The sequence below is a fragment of the Phyllostomus discolor genome, chromosome 3, assembly GCF_004126475.2.
Source record: "Phyllostomus discolor isolate MPI-MPIP mPhyDis1 chromosome 3, mPhyDis1.pri.v3, whole genome shotgun sequence".
Taxonomy (NCBI): Eukaryota; Metazoa; Chordata; class Mammalia; order Chiroptera; family Phyllostomidae; genus Phyllostomus; species Phyllostomus discolor.
Window position 1 is genome coordinate 212338325 of NC_040905.2, and position 18852 is coordinate 212357176.

General features: G+C 64.2%; 1 protein-coding gene across 1 annotated transcript; it reads left to right on the plus strand.

Annotated features, from left to right (window-relative positions):
• The first annotated feature begins 748 nt into the window (after window positions 1–748).
• GTF3C5 (general transcription factor IIIC subunit 5) lies at window positions 749–16994 on the plus strand. Its single transcript, XM_028515559.2, has 11 exons — window positions 749–1164; window positions 3460–3679; window positions 4985–5180; window positions 10469–10664; window positions 11657–11761; window positions 12720–12834; window positions 13282–13362; window positions 13585–13682; window positions 13808–13890; window positions 14529–14671; window positions 15355–16994. The coding sequence occupies exons 1-11, from the start codon at window positions 1012–1014 to the stop codon at window positions 15528–15530; spliced, it is 1566 nt and encodes a 521-aa protein (XP_028371360.1). The 5' UTR covers window positions 749–1011; the 3' UTR covers window positions 15531–16994.
• Window positions 16995–18852: the final 1858 nt, after the last annotated feature.

Below are 18852 nucleotides of genomic sequence, written 5' to 3' on the forward strand. Positions count from 1 at the left end.
AAAAACAACGCAAAGGACTTGCTTAAGGCAAAGGTAAACCTTTTATTACATTTATGAGCTTGGGGCGTGATTTCCACCAGGACCTGCCCATTTAGGAATTTATGACCAGATCACCCCACGCGGTTACTTTCCCTAGAACCCTTTCTCACCCATGCCTTCCTGAATGGCCCCTGTCCCAGCTTTACGGTTCCCCACACAGACGCTTATGTAACGCTTCTCTCGGATGGATTCTGAGTATACCGAGCGCACTATCGGCGCTTAAAAACTGCCTAAGAGATGAAGGACTGACGCGGGCACTAGCGAGCATTCAAAGTGCAACTCCCTCGAGCTCGCTATTTGCAGATAGACCTCCCCACGTGGCTCCAGGCGCTGCTAGAAACCCGTCCTGGGGCAGCGCAGGCTGCAAGGGTCGTGACGACCCCAGCCTCCAGGAAACCTCTCAGCAGACTCCGCGTCCCGGAAATCAAATGGTTGTAGCGACCTTCCCTAAGAAGGTGAGCCGGAAGTCTGTTTCGACTTGTCCCAAGTCGTCATTGGGTGGAACCAAGAGAGGGGCGGAGACTCAGCCTAGTTCTGTTTTTCTATTGGCTAAAACTATGGAGCTGGAGGAAGGGGTGGAACCTGGCCCCCTCCTGACTGTTCATTGGCTAAAATCTCGGCTCGGCCTTCAGGTCCTCATTGGCCTAAGTCGAGAGCTGGGCGGTGTCCTACTATCTCACGGGTCCCCCGCTGGTAAGTGGAAGAGACAGGCCCTTGCCCCGCCCCTCCGGCAAGCCCCTCCATTTTAAAAACACAATGTTGAGAACAGAGGGGTAGTTTACCCCGAAGCAGTGGGGCCTTCGCTCGGCCATTCGCTCCTTGAGTCCTCGGGGACTCGCTGAGCACAGGAATAGAGAGAGAGACTAGAGCGGTGAGGGAGGCTGGAACGAATCCTCCGCGGAACCATCGAAGCGAGGCCTCTGGGAGCACGTGGAGGAACGGACCGCGGCGGGTCAGGCCAGACTCTCGGGAATGGCGGCGGAGGCGGCCAACGCGGGGCCGGGGGCGGCCATCCCCGTGGATCTGCAGCGCGAGCGGCGCATGGTGTGTGTGGAGTACCCGGGCCTGGTGCGCGACGTGTCCAAGATGCTGCAGACCCTGGGCGGCGAGGAAGGCGTCTCTCGGGTAAGTCTCTGGAACCATCGGGGAGCGACCGCACTGTGGTACCCAGGCCGGGGGGGGCGGGGCAAGTGTGGTTTCCTTGACGACGAAGCTTTAGGCGGGTTCTGGTGCGGTTAGGGGGCGGGGCTTTCCTTGGGAGAGCGCCGGGAATGGGCCCTTTTTCCGCTAGACGGAGAGAGGGGAAGGGGGTGTCCTTTCCATCCCGTCCTCGGGCGGACGCGTGAGCGCAGCTCACCCTCACTCCTGCAGAGTGTGCTAGGCTGCCACGTCCTCTTTTCACAGTAGGAAGCAGTAGGAAGCAGAGGCACGCCGAGATTAAGAACCATGGACCGACGTAGGAGGGAACGGAGTGCTTTGTTGTTAGGGTTAAAGGTAGTAATGACTTTTAGTAACGACTTTTCTGCAGCAGGCATTAGGGCTCTCATTAGAACCCTGCCAGGCGGGAACTGTCATTGTCCTCATTTTTGTTAACTCTTTTTAAAAGATTTTATTTATTTTTAGAGGGGAGGGAGGGAGGGAGGAAGAGAGGGAGAGAAACATCCCTCTGGACTGGTTGCCCCTTGCTGGCTCCCAACTGAGGACCTGCCCTGCAACCCACACACGTGTCCTGACCGGGAATCTAACCCTCGACCTTGCAGCTCCTAGACTGATGCTCATTCCACTGAGACACACCAGCCGGGGCTGTCCGCATTTTACAAGGCAACTGAGGCAACTTGTTCCAGGTCACCCCGGAAATAGGGCAGCTGGGATGACCTATTCTTACCTTGTGCCAGGCTCTGCATAAGTGCTTCCCGTGCTCCAGAGCTTGAAATGTCTCTTCTGTAGAGAGGCCTTCACCGACAGCCCCAACGCTGGCCTCTAGCAGCGAATCTCTGCCTTGGCAAACTCTTGATTCCAACAGGAAATTATATTTTAGGGGGCTTATGGTCCCTCGTGGCCCCTTGCCTCTCTGGCTCACCACTGTAGCCCTAATGTCCGTAAGGGTGCCTGCTCCCAAAATACTTGTCAGATGCGTGACTGAGGCTTCGCAGCGAGCCCGGGAGCTAGGTACAGCTGTCACCCCCACTCCTCGGGTAAAGGTTGGGTCAGGCAAGCTCCTACATGGTACAGTGGGGATTTGAACTCACGCATGCCTCCTCTCTGAAGTCTGACCTCTTAACGGCTGCTTCCTCGTCCTGTGTGAATACTGAGAAACCTCCAGCCTGTCCCTGAGCACAGGATGCTAGCAGAGGCCCGCCGGTCGCCTTTTTTTCTTCTATCCTGCACTCCAGCACTGACAGGGCCGCTACTCCCACCGACCCCAACTTTCTGTACTAAACTGTCAGCCAGTGTGAGCCTTTGGGGAAGAGGCTGCTTATTCATTCATTCTTTTGTGTTTCATGAGGACCTCCCCTGTTCTAGGCCCCCGACTGGGGCCGGGCCGGTCCTAGCCCAGCAGCCTCAGACACCTGCATCTTAGAGAAGAGATTCCCGAGGGGCAGGGCTCCTTTTACCCTTCTTCTTTCCCTGGGTGCTTCCTGGGCACCTCCTAAGGGCCACGCCCTGCCCCGGGTCCTGGGGAGCCAGCGCTCCGGAAGGGAGACGGTCGGGGCCCACTGAGCGTTGCTGGTGCTTCCATGTGCACATGGCCGGCACCCCCTTGGGCAAGCGAGCACGCGTGTGCAGGTGGCACGTGCTGAGTGTCTGCTGTGAGCCAGGTACTGGGCTAAGTGCAGCACGTGTATGTTCATTTAATCATCGTACCGCTCCTGTCAGTGGGTGCCCTTATGGTGCTCCTTTTAAGGAGAGGGAACCCAGGCTTGCACAGGACAAGCAGCCAGGCAGACAGAGCCAGCATGCTTAGTCCAGCGATGGGCTCAGTCCAGCGATGGGCTCAGTCCCTTTTGGACCCAGAACATTTGCACGTGATACCGAGACCCCGGCGTGGGCAATCAGTTCCCAGAGGGGGGCAAGTCGCCTCAGTCACGTCCCCCGTAGACTCTGGCGACAACTCCTCCTCGAAGCACCGCCAGAAGAGCCTCGTGATTCCCGGCACTGACCAGGGCCCTTGCCCATGCCGGTTTTGCTTAACGGGCAGCTTCTGCCTCCGGCCCCACAGCCGCTGAGGAGGAGGGGACGATCCCCATTTTCTCTGCCACATAAAACCTGACACGCCGGGGTGGGAGCAGCGAGTCTTCAGGGGGCTGAGAGCTCAGCAGGAGACGGGCTTCCGGGGTCAGCAGCAGGCTTCTGTCCAGGGCGGCGCCGTCCCTGCGGCTGCTGAGCTGGCTGCTCTTGGTCCCCTTGGCCTCGCCACAGATCTACGCAGACCCCACCAAGCGGCTGGAGCTGTACTTCCGGCCCAAGGACCCCTACTGCCACCCCGTGTGTGCCAACCGCTTCGGTACCAGCAGCCTGCTGCTCCGGGTCAGAAGGAAGGCCAGGCGGCAGGAGGGGGTGCCGGGGCCTGAGGCCCACCCCGAGGTCACGTTCAACGTGGAGACTGTTGGCATCGTCTCCACCGTTTACAAATTCCAAGGTACCCACAACATGCATTCTTCCCCCCTCTGGGTTCTTTGGGGCCTGTGTCCCCACTCCCTCCAGGAACCTGTGGGTCAGCCACACGGTGAAGTGCGCCAGGGGGGCACAGGCGTGGGGGGCTAGAGGTGAGGGAGCCACTTCCTCCAGCCGACAGCTCCCTGCAGACCACCCACAACTTTGCACCCTTCGGAGAAGCTAGGGTTCCGTGAGAGGTGTCCTCACGTTTCAAGTTCTTTCATGGGGCCGAGAAGAACCGGGCAGCAGCCTCTGGTGCTCAGCCCCCGGCGCTGGGGAGCCTCTTCTCCGTCTTCCCTGCTGCTAGCTTGCCTCCCCTCGGAAGCCTTCCCAGATCACCTCTTCCCCGGGACCCTCTGTTTCTTGAGTTCTTAGCCAACTGGATGTCTCCGGGTGGCGGGAGGGTCCTCAGTCAAGTTCGCTTCTCACAGGGAGCCCTGCGAGCAGGCTGTGAGGTGGGTTGCGGCAGAGTGGGGTCGGGGGGCAGCGAGAAAGGACACGGGCTCCCTGAATTTCTCTGGGCAGGTCGCTGGGCCTCCCCCACCTCCGTCTCCGAGTCTGGACGGCGGGGCCCTGAGGTCGTTAGGCCCTGGTGAAGATTCGGGGAGATGATGCCCACTATGGGGCGGCCCACCACGTGGGGGGCGCTCAGAAACGCCTGTTGCAGCTGCGGTTCTCAGAATCCGAACAGACTGAGAGTGAGGAAGTCGGAGGGGGTGGAAGGAGACAAGAGACAAAACAGGACCCGGGCCGGGGGTTGGGCATTGAACTGTCAGTCATCCTGGTGGGTGTGGCGTTCACCGAGCTCTCTGTCCTTGCCGGGCCTGGCTTCTGGGGGTTCGTCCCCGTCTCTCTCGGAGCCAGCTCCTCGCTGTCCGCGCGGGTCCCAGGCCGGCGGCCCCTGCCTCGCCTGGGGGCCGTCGGAGCGCAGCCTCTCAGAGTCTGCCTCTGACAAGATCCTGGGCGAGTCGCGCTCACCTTACGTTTTCAGGAGCGCTGACCCGGACTCCACTGTCACGTGTGACGTGACCCTCCCTGAGCCCCAAATATTCCTTATCCAAGTGACCCGCAGGGCACGGAGCTGAGCTCTCAGAAGCATTTCGAAGGGTGCAGTTTCTGCTCCGGCCAACAGGGCCCGGCAGCCGCCCCCGCTAGGCTTGAGCAGCACCTTCCCAAGAAGACAGGGGCATGGGGGCGTGGCAATGTGGCAGCGGCCCGGTCCTCCGCAGGGGTAGTGCGGGGGGCCGTCCCTGGTGGCGGCGGCGGCCATCCGTTTGCCTCTCCGCAGGAATGTCGGACTTCCAGTACCTGGCTGTGCACACGGAGGGCGGCAGGCACATGTCGATGTACGACCGGGTGCTCATGCTCCGTCCGGAGAAGGAGGCCTTCTTCCATCAGGAGCTGCCGCTGTACATCCCCCCGCCCATCTTCTCGCGGCTGGACACCCCGGCGGACTACTTCTACCGGCCGGAGACGCACCACCGGTGAGCCCCGCCCCCGCAGCGGCAGGGGCACGGCAGGGGCCCTGTGGTCGGAGGCTGGCCGGCGGCCTGTGGGACCTCAGCCGCTCCCCTCCAAACGGGGAACTGAGTGCCCACCCACCAGGGGCGTGAGGGTTGCACTTAAAGTGCTGGGGAAGCCCTGGCCGGTGCGGCTCGGCGTCTGCGCACAACCGAAAGGTTGCCGGGGCGGTTGCCGGTGCTTTCCTGGCATGGGTTCGGTCCCCGCCCGGTGTGTGCAAAAATGTTTCTCTCCCACATCGATGTGTCTGTTCCTCTCTCTCCCTCCCTTGCCCTCGGTCTGAAATCGATGAGCACGTCCTCGGGCGAGGACCAGGGAAAGGATAAAAGCTCGGGCAGTTTCCGCACGCGGCCAAGTGCGGAGAAGGCCCTTGCTGAGCGGTGGCCTATGTGCTCCTGAGGCTTCCTGAGAGGTCCCACCCATGAGTGTTCCCCTGTGAGCCCAGCCCCTGTCCGCCACTGCCGTCCCTCCAGGCCGCCCTGTCCCCACCCCTCCTGCGGGTGACTTCCTGGCCCGTCTCCCTCTGCCACACTGCCCGCAGCTCGCCCAGCTGTGTGCCACCGCCCGGTGCCATCACTCCCGTCGTGGCCGTGACCTTGCGTACCGTGCCCTTGGCCTGGCCCGTCTGCTCGCGAGGACAAGCTCCTGAGCGCAGGGCTGCGTGTCTTCACTCGGGGGGCTCCGGAGCTGAGAGGCGGAGGAGCCAGGCAGACGCGTGTCACGGTCCGGGTCTCAGCCTGTGCCCCAGCCCCGCCTCCACACGCGCCGGCAAGACCGTGTGGGGGCGCCGGGTGTGCGTCCGTTGGACGAGTTCTTTCGTTGGGGGCCGTCCTGACAGTCAGTGAGGGGAGCCCCGGGGTCACGGGCACCGCAGGCCTGGGCCAGTCGGAGGGGGCTTTGAGGTGCCTTCTAACCCCCCCCCCCACCCTGTGACAGTAAGGAGGGGGTTTCCTCTGTATGAAAGCCACGGGGGCACAGTGTGGAAAAAAGGACAGCCCGAGTCCGAAATGCCGGATCGGGGGCAACAACACGACCGCTCGCTCCTCGGGCAGCGCCTCGGCGTCTCCGCGAGAGGCCCTGTGCGTGTTGGCCAGCGGGGCAGCGGGGGTGCGGGGCCTGTGACTGCCCTGGGGCACACAGCCGGCCCGGGACCCCCGACATTCTGACCCCCAGGCCTCGGTGTCCGTATTTTTGCATGCTTCAGCTTTTAATATTTTTTATTTTTTAAAGGTCTTATTTATTTATTTTTAGACGGAGGGGAAGGGAGAGAGGGAGAGAAACATCAATGTGTGGTTGCCTCTCACGCGCCCCCTACTGGGGGACCTGGCCCACAGCCTAGGCACGTGCCCTGGCTGGGAATCGAACCTGTGACTCTTTGGTTCTCAGGCTGACACTCAATCCACTGAGCCACACCAGCCAGGGCAGAATTTTTTAAATGTCTCAATTTTAGTGTAAGCTCCCTGAAGGGAGCGATTTGGTTTGGTTTGTGTCCCCTGTCATTCGTAACCCTGGTGTCTAGCGCAGCCAGGCCTGGGTCAGGCCCTCTGCAGATGTGTGTGAGCCTGTGCAGGGAGCGGTGGGGCAGCGAGACCAGGAAAACCAGATGTGCAGGGGGAAAGGCAGTTTGCGCGGCGGCCCATAGGGGGCGATGTTTGTTAAAGGGTCATCTGTAGCATGTTGTAAGCCTCCAGAAACGCGGAGGGTTTCAGCACCTGCTGACTTGGTAGCTGAAGGTCACCGCCCCTCTGGCCGGCTGGGGACTGCCAGCTGTGCCCTAGGCCACAGCCCCCGCGCCTCCAGAGGCAGCTACACTGGTGATAAGGGGCCCTGCGGACCCAGCCCCAGTCCCCACACCCCCAGAGGCCTTGCTGGCCCCGTACTGCGGAGGGCGAATCAGGCTGCCGCCTTTGGACTTGAAGACCCGTCCCCAAAAGTGTGCCCCTCGAAGCGCAGAGAAACAGACCCCCCCCCTGCACCCCCCACCCCACACACTGAAGGGCCACCAAGCATGAGGCCGACTTCTGTGGCCAGCAGTCTGGCAGAATCCGCTACGATTTCAGATGTCCTTTTCCTGCTTGCCCAGCAGCCCCACCTGCAGCAGTGGGCCCCCCAGCGACTCTCACCCGAGAGCTGGAGGGTGCGGCCCCCAGGGTGTTTGCTGACTGACTGTTGGGACAGCAAGATCGGGGAACCCATGGGGCAGGGGTGGGGGGCCCGGGCAAGATTGGGGAGCCCATGGAGCATGGGTGGGGGGCCCGGGGGGGGCCTGGCGTCTCCCAGCAGCTCCGTCTGCAAGGGCGACAATAGGTGCCGCCCTGCCTCGTGGGGGATCGGTGACTGGATTGTCGAAACACTCACAGCAGTGCGTGCCGGGCAGAGTTTGCTAAAACGACCGAGTCGGCGACCGGCCCCTTAGGAGGGACGTGAGCAGTTAGATTACAGCCTGTCCATGCCGGGGGACACCGTGCAGCCTCTAAGGGAGCGGGCTGGCGGACCGACGTGGGGCCCATCCAGGGCACCTGGCTCTGAAGAAGGCGGGGTGCAGAGAGGATTCTGTGGTACAGAATAAGCGGGTGTGATACCAGGAGCCTGGAGAAACCTGGAAGGTCGGGCCCTGACAGTTATCTCTGGGTGGGAACTTCCTCTCGCCTCATTAAACAGGGCCTCGCACAAGCGGGACCACCCGGTGCAGCCCCGTGCGGCCCGGAGCCTGGCGGCGGGGAGAACAGGACCGGGGACCCTCCGGGCTGGGCCGGGGCGCTGGGGACGCGGGTGACTGATGAGTGTCCAGATGCAGGCGAGACGGGAGAGGAAAGGGGATGGGTCTGGATGGACGGGGGCGGGGGCTGAGGGTGTCTGAGGGGGCTCTGGGAGGGGCTGGTGTTTGAAACTGACCGGCGCGCGGGCAGGTGAGGACCCAGGAGAACGTGCCAGACCAGGGGACTGACTTGGCAGAGAATGGAGGGTGGCGGCCGGCAACCCCAGAGCAGGGCAGAGGGAGGGAGGGGCCGGGGCTTCACCGGTCGGGGGGAAGGGCCTGGGTTTGTCCCGAAGGGAAGGTGCCTCGTTCTCCGTCTCAAAAAAAGGTGTGTAGTGGGGAGCCCAGGCGTACCTGAACTGGAGAGAAGCGTCTGCCTGAGCCCCTGCAGCAGCAGCAGCTGCAGCCGCCGGCCGCCCTCCGAGGCTCGCTCCAGCACCCCCCTCCCCCCGCCACCTACCCCAGGGCACCAGGGCACGGAGCGCGTCGGGGCCTGTCTCTGACAAGGAAGGACTCGGTTTTAAAAACGTGACTGCAATCCCGTCGTCCTAGCGGGCAAACCCGACGTTCTCCCTCACCCGGTCCTTGTTCCGGTTCCCCGGTTGTCCCAGAGGCGACTCCAGAGCCCGACAGGCCACGTGGCCTTGCCGTGACAGACATCTCAGGCCGCCGATCACACAGTGCCATCCCAGCCCCCCTCCGGCTGCAGGAGGGCGTCCTGCGGGTTCAGAGAACAGGACATCACGGGGACGTGTGACCAGATTCAGGCCCGGCCGCTCCCGCTGAAACCCTCGCGCGCGGGAGGGGTGTTCCTGTGTGGGGGTCAGGGTTAGTGCGGCTGGGTGTGGAGCAGAGGGTGTCGGTCCATTTTAAAACTTACATGTGTCTGAGATCTCCTGGTTATTTTTCCCTCACATGTGTTTTGCCCTCATAGTCAGAGACCAAAATGGACAGGGGAAGAGAACGGGCCCCCAGGGCAACACTGGCCCAGGCTCTGGTGACTGCACTTGGTCACTTGTCTGCCCTTCGGGTCCAGCGGGCGGCGGTTCCCAAGCCCTTGGGAGGGGGTGAGGGAGGGGCAGCTGCCCTTGGAGCCATGTGCTGCCCGGACTTTCCAGTGACGGAAAGAACCTGCCTTTTCTCCCAGGCCGCTGCCGCTTATCGGCTCGGCCGGCCTTCCCGGGAGCACGGGATGGGGAGGCCGGCGGCCAGACGGGGCCCCCCTTGAGGAAGCTGGAGTGGCGGGGCGGGGGGGGGGGGGCGGCTCTGGCCCTGCCGAGAGCTGCGTTCCGTCACGGGGGTGTCACCCGGGGTTTCGGGAGGTGGCCCTGGAGCCAGGACACTGGCTCGGCTGCTCCGGAGGGCTTGTGCCGGGGTCACGGTTTTTAAAAAAGGGCCGGACTTGTTCCTGTGTCCGTAGTTCTGTTCTGAGTGTCGGAATCACTCCATTGTTCTGCATGAACATGCAGGTGGCAGGCACTCATGTAGAAAAATTGATGTAAAACGGAAACATTTAGGAAGTAGCAGTCACCCAGGGCAGTTGTGACGTCCAGGACGCACTGCTTTGAAATGCACTCCGGAACGCGTCAGTGAGTCGGGGCGAGGGGCGGGCGAGGCGGCCTTCGTTAGCCGTGGCTGCAGTCGATGACGCTGATGGTGGGCTTGCGCGGGGGTGCTGCGTACCGTCCTCCCTGCCTTCACGTGGGTGCTCCTGACGCCCCGCCTTACAGAGGTGACACCCTGGGACGCGCCTGCCTGGGCGCGCTCTGTCCGACACACACAGACCCGTGTACCCGGTGCAGGGACCTGGCCTTTCACCTCTGCTCCGGGATGAGGCCACTCGGTCCTCGCCGTCCTTCCTGCTCCTCGGTGTCGTCCGGGTGTTTCCGGGAGAGACTCACACCGTCACAGGGTGGCCGGGCTCCCCGGTGGGCATCCCAGCCCCGAGCCTCGGCCTCGGTCACCTCGCAGGAAAGGGGTTCCCTCCTTGTCGGTGGTTTCGGGGTGAATGATGAGCTGCTGGGGGGGTGGTTGGTGGGCAGAGCCGCTGTCTGCCAGCAGGCCCACACGCCCCGTGTGGCGGGTGCTGATGGTCGCACAGGTCCCGCCCACGGGCATGGAGGTGGTTCCCAGTCTTCCTCTGGCTGGTGGGCATGTGCGTGCCTCTGGCTGGTGGGCACGTGCGTGAGTCAGTGCGGTCAGGAGGCCGCCAGCCCCGTGACAGGGGCCCTCCCCGGCACCTCGGCCTCTGGACCTCTGGGCCTTGCCAAGCTTCAGAGCTGCAGGCCGGAGCCCCGGCCCCCTGGCGGTCAGCCTGAGAACAGACCCCCTCTCCAGCAGCCGGCTCTGAGACCTTCTCCCTCACCCAGGCTCCAGGGAAAAGCACAAAACCACGGGCTGCCGGAGCCACGGGCTGCCGGAGCCACGGGCCGGGCGCCTGGGCCAGGGGTCCTCCTCAGTGCTGCGGCCCTCACCGGCCCTCTCTGCCCCCAGGGAAGGCTACAACAACCCCCCGGTCACAGGAGAGAACCTCATCGGCCTGAGCAGGGCCCGGCGCCTGCACAACGCCGTCTTCGTCAACTTCGAGGACGACGAGGTGCCCGTGCAGCCGCTGGAGCCCGCCGTGCAGACGTGGCGGCGGCTCTGCACCAACCCCGTGGACCAGAAGGTGGAGGAGGAGCTGAGGGAGGTGAGCGCCACACCCCCCTCCATGGGCCCACCTGCCCCGCCCACCTCCCGGAGACCCAGTGGGGCTCGTCCTCCTCTTGGTCCGTGCGGTGGGCTGTGCTGGCTCGTCCTAACCTGGCTCTCAGCCCACACAGAGTTCTCTCTCGCCCCCGACGCCGTGTCTGAGCGTGCCGGTGCAGGCCCGAGTCCGCAGCGCAGACACGGCTCGGGACTCCCTGGGGCCCTTTGGGAGGCGGACGCTGTCGGAGTGGGGCCCCAGGGTCCCGGGGGCTGGCCTTTCTCCCTCAGTGCTTCGCTCCGTGCCCGCTGCACCGCCTGCGCGTGCAGTCCCCCATTGGCATCCAAGCACCGGCCTGCCCTGGGGCGGGAGTGGCCTTCCACCTGGGCCTCCAGCCTGTGGGCTCTGGGCAGGCGCAGGCCGGGACCACATCTCTGCTCGCTGAGGCACTCCTCTTGTCGAAGTGACTGTCCCTTGTGGGGGGTACTCTTAAAGGGACTGTGTGAACGGACGCCTCGTGCTTGCAGCAGTCACTGGGGAGGGACATGGGGCACAGCTGTCTGAGGCTTCTTGTTCTCTGGACACGGCCCACAGCTGACCTGGCTCGGGGCCAGGCCATCCCTTCAGCCTTCCCGGTGCCCCCTGTCAGGAGCTGCCCTCTAGCGTGGGGCTGGCCAGAGCTCTGGCTCGGCCCCCTCCTGGCCCTGCTCTGACCCTTTGGTCACTTGCCTCCCCTGCCGGCCTGTGAGCTGCACTGGGCGGGGACTGTGTCCCTCGTGGTCAGCCAGGACTCCTGGGCCTGCAGCCACACTGGATGGGTGCCGGGCGCACAGCCCCACTGCCGAGTGCGGGCCCGGGTGCCGCCTGTGCCCGTGCAGCCGCCACACCCCTCCGGCCCCTCTCCAGGAGGGCCCTCTGGGGGCCGGACCGCGCTGGGCCCCAGGGCTGGGGTGCTGCCGGTGCTCCCCTCAGCCTCTGTCGGACGCCTCCCCCAGCTGTTCGCCATCCGTCCCGTCTGGTCCCGCAACGCCGTCAGGGCCAAAATCAGCGTCCACCCCGACAAGCTCAAGGTCTTGCTGCCCTTCATGGCCTATTACATGGTGAGTGTCCGCCCCGCGTCCTCCTGGGTGCCCGGCAGGGCGCCCACCAGGGCCGTGCTGATCCCCAGGGTGACCTCCCAGGGCTGCGGCACTAGTGGGTGGCCCGGCCCAGGCAGCCCCGAAACGGCCGCCACCGCTCCTGGGGAGCCTGACCGGCCAGGGGGCGCGAGTTGGGGAGGAGGGGGTGACTCCGCAGCTTCCGTGTGAAAGTCTCTCAGCAACCTTGTGCAAGAGCTCTGAGGGCCGGGTGCTGGGCGAGTGCTGTGTGCGCCTCTCGCCCTCTGCCCTCCCTGGGGTGCAGCGGGGCTCCATCTGACCTCTCCAGAGAGCCGGGGCGCACAGAGGTGGCCCGTGTGCCTCAGCTGCACAGCCAGCGAGCGGCAGAGCCGCCTGGGGCCCGTCCCCAGCCTGTCTGCCTGCAGACCCATAACCACGGCGCGTCAGCCCCGGTTCCTTCTTCCTGTGTGGGACAGGGCTCACTGGGGAGGTCCGCCGTGCCCTTGGTCCAGGGGTGTCGTTACTGGAGGTTCCCTCGGGTGCTGGGGGGAAAGGATACTACCTGCCAGGGTGGCCACGCAGAGCTTCACAGAGGCCAGCATGAGACGTGGCCGAGGCGGCGATGACAGGTGGGGGGGGCACGAGTGGGGGGGGTCCTCGGAGAGTCGCCGTCTGTCGGCAGCGCGGGCTTTAGAGACGTGAGGGCCTCAGGCGTGCTGCTGGGGACAGTGATGACACTCACTGGGCGCTCGCCGTGTACCCGGCAGTGGCACGGGCTCTGGGGGCCCATGCCATCCAGTCCGCTCGGAAACTGGCGGGGGGGCTCCTGTCGCCTCCCTCCCACAGGAGACTGAGCAATCTGCCCGAGGGGGCAGCCCGGTGGAGAGCTGGGGTGGGGCTCCAGAGCCGTGTCCCCCGCTCGGGCCGCGCCCACAGCCCCGCCCGCCTTTCCTGTCTCCAGATCACGGGCCCCTGGAGAAGCCTGTGGATTCGGTTTGGGTACGACCCGCGAAAACACCCGGAGGCCAAGATCTACCAAGTCCTTGATTTCCGAATCCGCTGTGGAGTGAAACACGGTAGGGGTCACCAACCCCTGTCCTTCTCCGTCTGTCCTCCTGTCCGGGGACTCCCCCGGCCGTGAGCTCGCGTCCACGCAGAGAGGGTGAGGGCCCTTCCCCCGCGGCGAGGGCCGAGGCGAGGTGGACAGGAGGACCTGTGCCAAGTCCCGGCTCCACGGCTGACCCGCCTGTTTCGGAGCCACACTCACAAGTCCACTCGGTGACCCCGTCTTTGTGGCTGCTGTGGCACTGGCCCAGCATCAGGCGGGTAGCGAGCCCCTGCCCGCAGAGCGCCAGCACGTGGCCCTGCGAGGCCGGCGCTGGAACGCGGCGGCACCGGCTGCCCCGGGCCCTGTCCTAGGAGCTGTCCCCAGGGAGTCCCGCTGTGCTTGTCGCAGAGGCCAGCGCTGTGGGCCGCAGGGCCTCGGCACCACCGCGCCTGACGCCCCCCACCCCCGTCTGCAGGCTACGCCCACAACGACATGCCCGTGAAGGCCAAGCGCAGCACCTACAACTACAGCCTCCCGATCACCGTCAAGAAGACGCGTGAGTGCCTGGGGCCGCTCTGCGACTCGGCCGGCCGGCCCCGCCCACGCCGGCCCTGAGGGTGACGGCGTCTGGCTTCTGGGGCTGGGGGGCAGGAGCTTCCCCGGGGGGACAGGCAGGGCCCCGCCGGCTATGCTCCCCGGGAGGGATGCGGTGAACGGGGCAGGGGCGGGGCAGGGGAGCCCCATCTGTATTCCGAAGCACCGTTGTCGTTGCCGGCAGCCAGCCAGGTCGCCACCATGCAGGACCTGAAGCAGGGCCTGGGCCCAGCGGGGACGGCCGGCCTGCGGAAGTCGAACTCCAACAAGTACAAGCTCAAGGTGGGGGCCCCGGAGCCCGCGAGCCCAGCTGCCCTCCGGCGGAGAGTGGGGTGGAGGGCAGAGAAACCCCGTGGCCCCCAGGGGGAGAGCTCCCCCTGACGTGCCCCGGGCCCCCCTCTCCTCAGGACTCGGTCTACATCTTCCGGGAGAACGCCCTGCCGCCCTACCGACAGATGTTCTACCAGCTGTGCGACCTGGACGTGGGCGAGTGCGTACCTGGGGGGGTGGAGGGGGGCGCGTGTGGGGGCGGGGCCAGCAGACTGCCCTGGGCCCCCGAGCTCCCTGCCAGGCGCCCGGTCCTCTCAGCTGCGGTCCCAGCCTGCGGGCTCCCCGGCCTGGGCCTTCGGTGCTGCCCAGGGAGGGTCCTGTCTGTCTGGGTTCCAGCGGCCCTCGGGAGCGGCTTCCGGGGTGCACCGTGGGCCGCCCCTCGGAGCAGCGGCGGTGGGGTCCCCGGCACAGAGCTGTCTGCTGCAGCATTGTTGCCTCTCCTGCATTGCCCACGTGAGGGGCACGACACAGTACCCCCCACCCCCCGCCCTTCGGCACCGACCGGAGCCCCAGAAACCTTTAACCTGGCCGTGCCTAGGGACGTGCAAACACAGCTTGGAGTCTGGTGAAAGTGGGGACTCACCAGGAAAATGGGGTGGGTGTGCCCCCGCTCTGTGGGCGGTGGGCAGGGTGGGGAGCCCACAGTGAGGGACCCCAGCATCCCTGGGTGTCCTCCAGTGCCACACGCGTCCCTCCAGCGCCACCCTCGGTGCTGGTTGGGTAAGCACAGCCCCTCCGCCCCGCCGCTCCCTGGCCCCGCCGCCAGGGAGCCCCTGGAACGTGGCGCCGGGTCCCCAGGTTGCAGAAGATCATCCACCGCAATGACGGCGCCGAGGAGACCTGCACGGAGCGGGACGGGTGGTGCCTCCCCAAGACCAGCGACGACCTGCGCAACGCCATGTCCCTGCTCATCCGGCAGACCATCCGCGCCCAGAGGCCCGGTGAGCAGCACGCAGGGTGGGGGGCGGGGGGTGGGGGGCAGAGCCAGGCCCCCAGCGACCCTGACCCTGAGGATCAGGCCAAGGTGGCCCCTCTGGTCCTGACGCCTGTAGACGGGAGGCCATGTGAGCCAGGACCCAGCCCCGGGCCAGCGCCCCCGGGCCGCTCGCTGCCACCAGGGCTGCCACCTCCTACCCGGGCTCCTTCCCGCCTCTCCCGGCTGCATGTGTGTGCGGCCTGCCTCCCTGAGGGAGCAGGGTCCTGCTGCCGGCACAGCCTGCCCGGGCGTGGGGGGCTGGGGAGAGAAGGAGTATGAGCACTAGCTGGGCTGGGGGGCTGTGAGGCTGGAGTGGGGGTGGGCAGGCGAGAGGGCCTCTCCGGGGGGGCTCCTCCCAGGGGCCCCGTGGTGCTGGCGAGAGCAGGGGCGGCCAGTCTCATTTGGGACTGGGCCCCTTGGCCATCACACGAGGCTGTGGACCCTTGTCCTACCCACGGAATGTCATGGGCACTCCTGGGGAGTCAGTGGGCCCAGGAAGCCGCCCGAGGCAGCCCAAGGGGAAGTGGTTTGCGAAGCTTTTTGCCCCCAAGGTCCCCGAAGTGCCTGGGCCCCAGGCCCCCAGCCCTGTCCCCCATGGCCTCCCCCGGGAGCCTGCGCTGGGACTCAGGGCCCGTCCCCCGGCCCCAGCTCTCTTCTCCAGCCCAGCCAAGGCGGACGGCGACGGGGGGAAAGAGCCGGCAACCGGCGAGTCCGGGGAGGAGGAGGACGATGATGAGGAGGATGAGGAGGAGGAAGAGGAGGACTTCAAGCCGTCGGACGGGAGCGAGAATGAGATGGAGACGGAGATGCTGGACTACGTGTGACGTGGCCGTGGGCCCCCCGACCCGGCGGCAGCCCCCCCTCAGGCCCACGGGTCTAGGGCGGCCCATGAGCCCTCTCTGAGGAGAGCTGGGATCCCAGCACTGGCCGCAGCTGACCCCGGTCCTGCCTGTGACCTGCTGCTCCGGGCTGCCCCCCGCCCTGGCTGCTGGGGACATTCCTGAAGGCTGTGCCCAGCCCCCTGTCCGTGAGCCAGTCCAGGTCCGGCTGGCTGAGACCCACAAGGGCTGGGGGTGGGGATGCGCTAGGGGTGGGGTTGGGGGTTGGGCTCAGCCCGGTCTCAGGACGATGGGGGACAGCAGGGGAGCCTGGCCCACGGCTGCAGGTGGTGGGAGGCCTCCTTGAGTCTGGGTCCACCCTCCTCAGGGGCCCGGCAACGACTGGGACACTGGGACTGCCCTCATTAAAGACATCTCCCCGGAGACTGGGTGTTGGAGCTCGTGTTGGGGGCCCGGGCTCCTGCTGCTGGGCACCATCTGCCCTCCCAACACAGCCTCAGTGACCCCACGGGGCAGTGCTGGGACCGTCGGGAACAGGCCCGATGACCCTCGCCGGAGAGCAGCAGCCCCGGGGCCCGCAGCGCTGGGCACCGGCCTTGCGGAGAGGTCGGCCGGCGGCCCTTCCCAAAGGCCAGCGGCCCCAGGCCCAGCGCTCCTGTCCAAGGCCTCCCTCTTCACTGCACATCTCTGCGGGGGCTCCCCACTTCTGAGCTGTGCCCCGAACCTCAGAGGCAGAGGATGTGGGCTCTCGTCCCCACCTCCCAGGAGCCGCCGGGGTCCCTGTGCAAGCCTGAGGAGGGCAGGGCCGGGGCCTCCCAGCACCCCCTCTGCCACCTTGTGCACAGTATGTGGTGAGTCTCGGTCAGAGACTGGGGTTTGTACTTACACCCCCGTTTTGTAAAAAGCTTGTTGTGGAGAACGCCGAACGGCCGCAGAAATCCTGAGTGTCATGGGACTTCCCAGTGCGAGGCCCCAGCATCACTGTTTTATCAGCCTTGTCGCCTCTGTCCTCAGAGTTGGGGTTCCTATTCCTGTCTTCCTGGAACTCCCTTAAGGACAGACCCCGCCCCACAGGAGGAACCTAGCGTGTCAGGACCGCTGCGGCCGCACCTGACGCTCTGGCTGCCCTTCAGGTTCCCAGGGGCGTGAGGGGCGTGGCCTTGACCCACAGGTGCGGGTGGGGCCTTCAGACGCCCTGATGTCTGCCTGGACCACCTCCTCATCGGACTCCTCATTGAGTCCTTTCTGGGAAGGACTCTTCCCCCAGCACCTCCGGGTGTCAGGCTTCCCCGAAGCCACTGGGACCAGCAGAGCGGGAAAACGCCTGCTCCCCGGCCGCCTCTCGGAAGGAGGACTTGGTGCCCCGCCAATGGCCACTGGTGATGGTGGACGTGGGGGGAGGCTTTTTTGGTTTTGTTCTTTGTTAACGTTTCTAATAAACTCTTAAATTTGTTTCAAACGACTGTGGCCACACCTTTTGATGCCCAGCCTGTCTCATCTCTGGCCAGAGGGTGGCCCCGGGCTGCCTCCTGTGACCTTTGACACACCCTCTGGTTCTTTGCGCCTTCTTGTCTCCCCCGCCTGCCCATAGCCCAGGCTGCCCGGCCGCTTTGTAGGCGTGGAGATGGTGTGCAGAGACCCCAGGCTGGGCCCCAGGGGGGCCTGCTGCTCCTGGGTTTTCCTTTTACTTCAGTGCTTTTGAAATCACAGAGCTAGGAAATGGGCCTTTTTTTTTTTTCAACAAACATAGTAAAATATGAGTTTATACAGATAGTTCCCAATTAAAAGATAAAATGATAGGGTTTTACTTCTCAGATCTTATGTGGACAGAGTGGGGCAAAAATAGGTTTGCAAGCCCTGGCTGGCATAGCTCAGTGGATTGAGTGCGGGCTGCGAACCAAAGTGTTACAGGTTCGATTCCCAGTCAGGGCACATGGCTGGCTGCAGGCCACGGCCCCCAGCAACCGCACATGGAGGTTTCTCTCTCTCTCTCTCCCTCCCTTCCCTCTCTAAAAATAAAATCTTTTAAAAAATAAATAAACTATTGTTAAAAAAACAGGTTTGCAGTTCGCGTGGAAAAAGATACGGTAATTAAACAGTGACGCGAGAGGAAACCCGTGTGCCGTGCATTCATGACGCACGCCTACTTTCGCCGCCAGCCCTGCTCCTACGACAGGTCTCGGCCGCACCGCTGTCTCCTGGCGGCGTGGGCGGGGCCTGTGTCCGTCTGGTCCCAGTGTCTGCCTCGTGGGATGCGAACAGGTGTGTTTGCCCGCGCGGGATGCGCTCCAAGCTGGGGAAGGTGGTTTTAAGTATTTGCCCGAGTTCTGCGCACCATTAAACCAACAGGGCCAGGGCTCTGCTTTGTCCATCGCGTCCGTCCAGAGCTTCATACTTCTGGCCCAATCACCCAGGTTCTCTCTCAGACTTTTGGGGAACCCCTAGACCCTCCAAGCATCCCATACTAGCCATGGAGTCTTCCCATAGAAAAATGTGCACGCCCACAACAGATACGTGCATGCAGTCCCACAGGCACCGTGAGCCTGTCCTTGAACTTGCTAGCAGGTCCGAGGGCCACATGGTTCAAAACCCCCATCACCTCACGTGGTTTTCCTGTTCACTATTGGCCTCATTGACTAGTAAACGCAAGTGAAATAGAAACATGTCCCCACGTTATCTGTTGCTAACCCAGAACACAGATGTTTCTGTGAAATCACTGTGTGACCTTGAAAGACATCCGGGTCAGTTCCTGCCCTTCAGGAGCTTGAGGATCCCTCAGGTCACATGAGGGCGCCTTTCTCTCTGAGCCAGCTGGAATGCAGGTCCTTGGGGGGTTTCTAGATAAACTTGTGGGGGGCAGTATTGGCAGTGGACAAGTATCACGTGCATGTAACACAGACGCCTACACGTGCACATGCCAGGTGAGGTTACCTGTCTGCCAGGATTTGTGGAGCCGGCTCTTAAGGCTTCTTTTTGCCCCAGTGTTTTGTCTCGCGGAGGCTGCGGGCTGGACGATGCTAGTCTCTTCTGGAAGTTTCTGGGAGTGCTCACCCGTGTTTGTCGTTACCTATTCTGTGCGGGACCCTGTGGGCTCCTTAGTGCTAAATAAGTGAGCACCTCGAATCCTCAAAACACAGGGCTCTGCCCCCTCCTTTCCTCCTGCAAAGGCCACAGCACTGACCGTCCCCGAGCACACGGGGCCCGTCCCCCGCACTCAGAACCACTTAGAACAGGTTCTCGGGACCCCAGCGGCCAGGGAAAAAGCCCATTAGCACAGGCACGCCTGGCCCAGGGCAGCACCCGCACA

Excerpts from the sequence above, each read along its gene's own strand:
- GTF3C5 (XM_028515559.2), top strand. The coding sequence starts at position 1,012 with ATGGCGGCGGAGGCGGCCAACGCGGGGCCGGGGGCGGCCATCCCCGTG. Across the intron at positions 10,665-11,656 it reads TGGAGGAGGAGCTGAGGGAG|CTGTTCGCCATCCGTCCCGT; the intron begins GTGAGCGCCACA and ends CGCCTCCCCCAG. Across the intron at positions 14,672-15,354 it reads CATCCGCGCCCAGAGGCCCG|CTCTCTTCTCCAGCCCAGCC; the intron begins GTGAGCAGCACG and ends CCCCGGCCCCAG.